General features: G+C 50.9%; 1 protein-coding gene across 1 annotated transcript in view; it reads right to left on the minus strand.

Annotated features, from left to right (window-relative positions):
- The window catches only part of LOC111141735 (jagged 1), a 35485-nt gene that overhangs the window by 24974 nt on the left and 2040 nt on the right, over window positions 1-8471 (minus strand). The window contains 1 exon segment of the mRNA XM_022494525.1: window positions 882-933. Coding sequence (XP_022350233.1) covers window positions 882-933 — 52 coding nt within the window.

The raw sequence follows: 8471 nt of genomic DNA on the forward strand, positions 1-8471 counted from the left end.
AGAGTTGGATCAACCCTTCCTCCTACGCAGACTAAGGGATTTCAGTATGAATCAAGTTTTCCCAGGACAGCTGTCCAGATCCTGCTGGCAAAAGGGAAGCGCGCCTTTTCGGCGTGGGAGGGAAAGCACCTTCGAGTCACAGTTAAGGAGCAAAGACTACCCCCTGTAAGCCAGGCAGCTGCCGCTGCCAGACACACCCTCTGTGCCCTCCCCACCAAAAGCCACCCCTTGCAGCTCTGAAAAGCAACCCGCCCTGAACCCCTTGCCCTCTTTCACAAGGGGGGAGCAAGGCAGCCGTGGAGCCTGTGAGGCTCTGGGACTCCACTTCAATGAAAGGGCGGTCATGCGCAGTGTGGGAAAGAAACCCCCGGCAGACCGGCTAGAGGCTCACCTGCCCACCAAGTGAAATTCAAGGTCAGTCTTTAGTAAGAGTCAGAGCCCAGCACCACCTTTGTGGGCTTCATCTTTCTGATGAGAGATTAAACACTCACTTAAAGTTTAAATGGACTTTTAAAAAGTCACTACTTTGATCCTTTCTCAGTCTACAAGGTTTTAAAGTTGTAAAACCATTAAGATCTCTATCCCGAAGATAATCTAGGTCCCATAATCAGGGACTCAGTTAACTGGGACTCCGTCCTGGCCACTTAATATTCCAGGCGGACCTTCTAGGGGAGGTTGTGGAAAGGAGTCCTCTGAGCAGTTCGCCCTGGAGGTGGGGATTGGGGGTATGGGGGGTGGGGGCGGGGTGGACGCAGACAGCAGTGAGTGGTCCATCCTCGGAAGCACCCAGCAGACAGATCCAGCTCTGACACTACCATACTCCAAGAACAGTGCTTCCAGAAAGGCACACCCGGAGAAGAGCCCACTGCTGGGATACTTACGTAGAGTGTCGTTACTGGAATCCCACGCCTCCACAAGCAAAGTATAGGACCTCTGCAACACAGAACAACAGCAGCTTAGTAGTCAGGAATAGGGGTCGGCTCCCAAATGTCCTACTTGCTCGACCTCCCCCGCACACCTCATCAAACAAAACCGTGAAGCCAAAATGAAAACTCTGTTTTCGGTGGAACTGAGGTCACTCCCCTCCCTGGCACCCACCCCCAGGCTGACTCCTTCTGCTGGGCAGGGGCCCACTGCGGTTGGTCATCGTCATCTTATGCAAGCAACCCAAAGTCATGATCAGGAGATACCACCTCCCTATAGGTGAACCCTCTACAGTTTCCCAAAACTTTCCAGGCCCCTAACTCTAGTGCATGAGGAAACAGAAACAGAAACACACACACACACACACACACACACACACACACACATTTTTTCTAAGCCAACATAACCAGGTATTTGTGGGGGGGGGGGGGGGGGGGGGGGGGGGGAGGTAATTCAGTGAGGGGCCGGGTATTGCTAAGGTTACACTTTGGACTCTGGTGGGGCAGTCCCTAGGGAGGCCCCCTTTTCCTTTTCAGAACCCCTTTGAAAGCCCTGTCTGTGCGAGACCATCTCGGCTCCCACAAGTATCAGGTGACTCTAGGAAGCTGGGGTGGGGGGGGGTAAGTGCAAAGAGACTAAGACAAAGGCGGCGACCTAACTCGGGGTCCTTGGGGGACAGACTCTGGGGACAAAAGTACAAAAGGGAGAAATAACCACACACCCATGGGTTATAGCTATTGATGGACTTATCTGTCAATAAGATCTAACATTCCAGGCATAATCAGAGTCCAGCAACTAAACAAATTCCCTGGACACTGGCAGGATGCCAGCTATTATACTGAAGGCACCTTTTATCTTCCAGGCTTATCTCAGAATTCCACCCCCCACCCCAAATCCAAGCCATTAGCAAATTCCCGCTTTTACTCCAATCTTCGTTTGTAATTTAGAATGAGGTCAGTCTCACAGAACACCAGGGTTTAAATAAACCTGCTATCTTGGCGCTGGAGGACTATATCAGAGTGGGGTGGGGAGAAAAGGCACAGGAGCCCTTCCTCCCCCATGTCCCTCTTGTCACCGTCAGATACCAATGCATCGGAAATAGCACATTGAGCACTTCACTCAAATAATACCCACCGCCAGAAACACGGTCACCAACAGAAGGCACCTACAAGGGGAGGCAAAAAAAGGAGCAAAAGGGGAAAAAAAAAAAAAAAGGAAGCTTCATTCATAACTCTAGGCAAGCTTACTGCTCACAGAGAGACACAGCATGTTGTCTCCGAATATAAAAATATCTTGTGATAGACCCTGCCTTGGAATTCAGCCGAAATATGTTTCATACTCAAAGCAGAATAGGATTCCATTTCGTTCACTGATAACTGTGGGAAAACGCTCAGAAAAGCAAGCAAAACCAGGCAAGCCGGGGCACATACCCAGCCCTCTCCTGTTTGGTGGCCCTGGGTCCAAATTCATTGTCGTCGTCGTTAACATTTTATTAGTAAAAGTTACACCTTATTTACAGCCCCTAAGTTTCCTGGGACTTACTACAAATTACAGGACTCTTCCCTGAGAGCAGCAAGAAATTACATTCCTCTCCTGAATGGAGGCAAGAGCCAAGTCCAAATGAGGCCAGATGTGGGGCTGATTCTGTATCATTAAGCCCTTGGATCGCTGGCCACGTCGAGACCCACGTTCTCTACTTCCACGTATTGTTGTAATTAATCCTCTGATTAAATGCATTGATACCCGTAGTCCTGACAGACTTGCACAAGCTCTCAACGTGTCATAGCCACGATCCCCACAGAAGGGGAAGGTGTGCCAGGACTGGGCTTCACGCTCAGAGGAGGAGACATTCTCCCCCACCCCCCGGCCCAGGTCCTTGCACAAGAGCTTGAAAGACCAAGCTGTGTATCAGACTCCTCACCTGAGCTGGGAAGACCTCTGAAGGCACTGACCAACACTGCCCAACCTTAAGGAAAAAGAGGGACACAGAGCAGCACAGAGCTCGGGACTCCAAGTGTCATGGTCTCCTGTGAATGGCTTTCTCAGAGGTAGACAAGGGGGTGAGGGCTGGGGGCTCCAGCTTTGCCAAAAAAATAATAAGTAAGACGCCCTGGACCGTCTCTCTCCCTGGTTTCTGAGAAGGGCTTCTGGTTCTGGGCCTCACTTCCCGGGGCTGGAGGAGTCCTCCCACCCAGCCTTCAGAAGAAAGGATTCCCTCCAAAGCCCCTATTAGGAAGCTCTCTTACCTCCCACTCCATCCCCACACTATAGATCAACAATCAAGATAATTTGGTAATGATTATTAGCTGCTAGGAACTTTAATTTTTCCCAGGCCCATGCTTGACCTCTGTACATCCCAGAATATGCATCCCTACTAGGGAGAGTCAGACCACGCACTTTATGCCATCCTACTGGGCCAGTACCAAGCCGAAAAATCAGATGCAATCTTCTAGGATCATGTCATCCCCAATTGGTCACTGCAAATCTGACCCCAGCAGAGGCCAAGCCCCTGGGCGGCTCCCCCAAGGGCTTGGAAAGGGGGTGCCAGGCCAGATGATGGGCAGGTGTCCAACTTAACCAGTTCATACAAAAATATCACCCCACAAGACACAAATAGAGAATACCTGGTTTTTTTCTTGGTTTCCCACTACCACAGTAAGACTAGGAGAGGCCCCTTGCTTTCCTCTTTTTTCTTAAGTCTCCCCAGAGCAACAGCCTGGGGGCAAAGTAGGAAGGAGGGGGCAGCAAAGAGAGCCTGCATGTGGGTTTGCGCCTCCCCGGTCCCACACCTCCAGGCCCAGGGCAATCGGGCCCTAGAGCCGGTCTGCAAGCTGGTGCAGCAGGAAAGAGGCACGGCCAGCTCTCAGGACGACTTAGGGGAGGACCGCCATGGCCGTTTACCTAGAGGAGGGCCCTGGCCTCCGGCTCCGCAGGCATCCCCAGGCGTCCCTGGGACTGCGTGGCCGCAGGCGGGCAGGCGGCGGTTACCTTGGCACCGGGCAGAGTGGTAAGCACTTAATTGCCACATTAAGAAGGGGGATGTAAGAAACAAAGGTAATTGTGTTGGCAGCTGGGAACTTCCTTTTCCTGGCAACAGTGGCGGCCAAACCAAGCCCCAAGAAGAGGCTGCTGCCATTCCTGCCAAGCTGATGGACACAAACAAACCGCCATCCAAACGGCACGCGTGCGGCAGCCGAGGAGCCCACGCTCCGGGAGAGCCCGCCGTGCCCGGGGGGGGGGGGCGGGGGGGGGGACCTTTGTGCGAGGCGGCCGGCCTGGCCCCAGGCTGGTCAGGGGCCCTGCGCTCTGCTGACTCAACTGGCGCTTCCTGTCGCGGGCCCTGTATTAGCAGTATTTTTGGAGAGGCTGCATTATTCTCTGTAATCCTCGTTTCAGTCAATTCGGCCACGCTATTGTCCTGCCTGCGTCTGGGTGGCCACGGTATAAAATATTCCGGTCACAGATGTATGAAATAAAGGCTTGGGCGATCGCATGGGTGGGCGCACACTCGCTCGCCTGCCCGCCCGCACAATTCACCGGGTCCCACGGCTGCGGCAAGGGGAGGCTTGAAGAAAGGACAACTGCCCCACAGTGGCCAGGCTCAGGACACTTCAGCCGGAGACAGCAATTTAGTCTGGGGGACTTGACATTTCAATAGAGTCCGATCTGGTTACAAAGGGCGATTTTCTCATGAAAGCCCACCTCAAAGCCTCCCCAAGGGGGCCCCACAGCTCATATCCAGATTGGAGGCTCTCCACGAGATGCCCCCACCCCCTTTCCCATCATTACCCTTACCTGTTTGAAAAGCATCCCACTGATAATTAAATGCACCAGTTACAAAAGGGTGGTGAGGTTAATAGATAGAATACCGAGAAGCCAGCCAAGCACAACCGTCCGGTTCACACAGAGCAGGCCTGAACAAGAAGCCTTTCTACTTATTTACCAAAAGTGCATAAAAACTGGGCTGAGCTGGTAGAGGACTCGGAGTGTTTGACTATTTATGTACCATTTCTCACCACTGGGAGCCAAGCTGCAGAACTTCTTCCCTGCACAGACACTGCCCTGCCCCAGTGACAAATGTCACGGCACCACCGTGAAAACTAGGGCCGCAGGGCAGGGCAGTCCCCTCCGTGGTTGGAAACCAGCGAGGAGATCCCAAAGCAGCCACTCAGCACCACAAACCAAGTTAAAGGTGGGGCACTTTGCAGAACCCTGTCCTGCCTCTGCCACCATTCTAGAAAACGCAAGAATCCTCACTACCCATGCATCCTAACGCATCTTCCTAAAGTCGTAAAGTAGGTCAAATGTATTTCGTTCTGATTTTTAAAGTGTATTTCAAAGCTGGAGCCAAGTGTCCCTTCTCTCAGAAGGAACACACTTAGAGAAGTTTATCAAGGGGGAATGCTCTGGAATATTTGCCTTTATGGATGACCGTGCTAACTACAGGCACATCCAGAGATCAGTTACAATGCACGAATGCATAATCTGGAAAGCCGGACATTGGAACCAAGTGCTGGCCCTTTGCGATGGGCTGGTGGCTGCTGGGAAGCCAGTCGTGGCCTCCGTTTGCATCCCTGTTTCCCAATCAGGAACATGAAGGCTGGCTCCTTGTTGCCTTGGCATTTCTTCATGAGTAACATTTTTTTTCTTCCATGCTAAACATCCCACACACCTTCTACCCAAAGCGTCCCTTGCCCCTCTTTGCTATAAAGATTTTAGGCAGTATTCAGATTGCTGGTTTCCAGGGGAGTGACAAGGCTGAAAGAGGCTGCTGTCGCTCCTCCACACCCCAGATGCCTGTATGCCAAAAGCTTCACTGCTCTCTACACTTGTGTGAAGTCCCTGTAGAATTATAGGTGTGCAATTGGTGGGTCACAAATGCACAGAAGTACTGGAGGTTTGAATAAGTTGCTAAGAAACAAGACAATAAGAAGGAAGAAAACACAGAGCACTTTACACCTGGAAGAGAAAAAAAAAGAATTAGAAACCAAGTACCCTGAATGGGAATTTCATTTGGGGAAGAGCCATTCTGCAGACACTTCGCACAAAGTGAGCACAGGCCCACTTCCCCTGCCCCCACCCCCAAGCCTGGTTTTCCAATACAGACATGTCATTTCATCACTTTAATTTGACACAGGTGTCTGAGAGCCGAAGAGGTTTTCTCCACATGAGGAAAATCCCTTGCTCTGAGCACTTACAATCCTGGGTGCCGTTTGTCTGCATGGGCTGTAGAAAGGAGCCAGTTCAACGAGAACCCCATCCCTCCACCCTCCACGTATCCACACCACACCTGTAAGAGGCACAGGAACCAAGAAACACAGCAGAGGGCATGAAGACAGGGACAGGTCAATTACATCCTATGATGAACCTTGTGGGGGCATTGGATTTACCCAAACCCCTGGCAGTTGTTCAATCTGGCCTTAAGTGTGATGGGGGGCCAAAGTTGGCACCCCTCTGTTATGCGAGAAAAATACTTCACTGGATTTCCCTGAACAATCCGGTTGTTCTCAGCAGCCTTTTATCACTGTCAATGCCATTTAGATAGGAGGCCAAGAAGAGACCAGATACGGCAACTGCTGCCCCCCAGGTTTCTCTACATTCACTTCACTATGGGGCCTGCAATGCATCAATTCAGCGAACTGGGGTGCTACAGTTCCTAAAATGCTTTGGGGGCTGGGTAGTGCTAAGTGCCCTAATGGGATTTTTAATAAGCAGGTACTACTGGGATTTAGCACTAATTTTGGGACGTGCAACTTAACCATTTCAACGACTTATAAATGGTTATTCCCAAATCACTTCCCGTTAAGCTCAATTACCTTCCATAATGTATGTTCTTATCACTGGGTCCCCCTGATTGGAGGGTCATAAATCAGACCTGTTGCTTCGAGTCAAGGCCTTGTGAGCACAGCACCGGTAAGGGGATTAGAAGCCACCAATGGGAACCATGAACCTGGAGCTGGGCCAGCCGACAGCCACTGGAACATAATCAGATACTACCCAATGGGCAGACCCACCTCCAGAGAGCTCCCCACGTGGACACTGGAATGTGGACTAGATTTCAAATGTGACCGCTCATTTCCTCTTCTTTCTCTCTAGAACACGAACAGTTGTTTGATCACGGTTGGTCATAATTCCCAACAAAAACCAAGAATTACACCACCTTTTAAACTGACCTTCCACCTTGCACCCTGGACCACAGCCCTTTCATAGTCAGCACACTGGGGAGGACCCAGGGGATCGGTGATTGTGACTGCCTAAGGGTTAGCTATGCAAGTGGCTGGAAGTCCAAGGTGGTTTGATTTAAAAACCAAACCAAAACAAAACAAAAAACCCATATCGTCTTTCCATCTTCAATTCTGTACCAAGTTCAGTTATTACTTATTCAAGTCAGTTTTAAATAGACATGCTTATTAATATTTAATTGCCAAACTGAATGAAACTGCTCTATGTAGTTCAATACCTAAGTGCTTTCACTTCGGTTAACACTCACCCTGGACTCATTCTTGAAAGTTACAGACTGTGGTGTTTCTCTAACCACACTCGGGAAAATAACTAAAACAATACACCTAAACGCCACTTTCTCTTGGGAAGTGAGGCTTATGTTTCACAGCAGGCCTTTTAAGGGGGGGCAGGGTGGAGACCCATTTATGAGTGATACATGCATTTGGCCCAACTTCAAAAGAACCACACTTAGTGTAGCCCCAGTGGTCTCCCTATTCTAGAAAAGCCGAGAGTCTATTTCATGCTTGGTGACCCGCGGGCCCTGAAACCACAGAAGAGCCCTGGCAAATCAATCGTCTCCCTGCCCCACCCACCGCTTCTGTTCATTTCCCATTTAGGACTCTGCCAAGTGTCAAATGGGGACAGACACACCTTCTAGGTCACTTTTCCAGAGCCAGTCCAGGGAGCAAGTCTCCCTGTTCTCATCCAAGCGGTCCTCTGACCCTACTCTCCAAAGTGAGCCTCAGCCAGGCCCGCAGCTTTTCCACATCACTAATAAGATTCCTTTTATGGTCTTGTGAAAGCAAGGGGCTCCGGACTGATCCTCAGGAGGGTGGAACCACCTGCAGGCCCCTTCCCCCCTAAACTCCAAACACAAGTTCAAGGGCAGTCAGTATTCACAGTTAACTTGGGCACAGTCAGATTAAAAAGTGGCCAGACTCTTTAAATTCTCCCTAGTAGGGGATTAACAAACAAGATAAACACTCTTTGTAAAATTGCAATCCCACAACAGACACAGCCCTCCATTCTCTGAGAACTCTACATACAGTGGGTTTTTCTAAGTCCCTTTCAATGGCATGCTTCCGATAACTGTCTTATCTCACCCACGGCAGAGGGCACTTTATAACGCCAGCTCCAGTAAATGCGGGCCTTGAGAGCCACCCCAAGATACACATACACACACACGCACCAAGGCACTCTCCCCCTCCCTCCCCTCCTGGCGATGGGAATCACAGCCCCAACCCGCGGATAGGAGGCAGCAGAGCGCACCCCACCAGAGCACGTGGCGGAGAGTATTCCCCCGGGGCACCGAGCTTCCCTCCCCC

This window comes from Enhydra lutris, unplaced genomic scaffold (assembly GCF_002288905.1).
Source record: "Enhydra lutris kenyoni isolate GAN:26980312 unplaced genomic scaffold, ASM228890v2 scaffoldscaffold6, whole genome shotgun sequence".
NCBI lineage: Eukaryota > Metazoa > Chordata > Mammalia > Carnivora > Mustelidae > Enhydra > Enhydra lutris.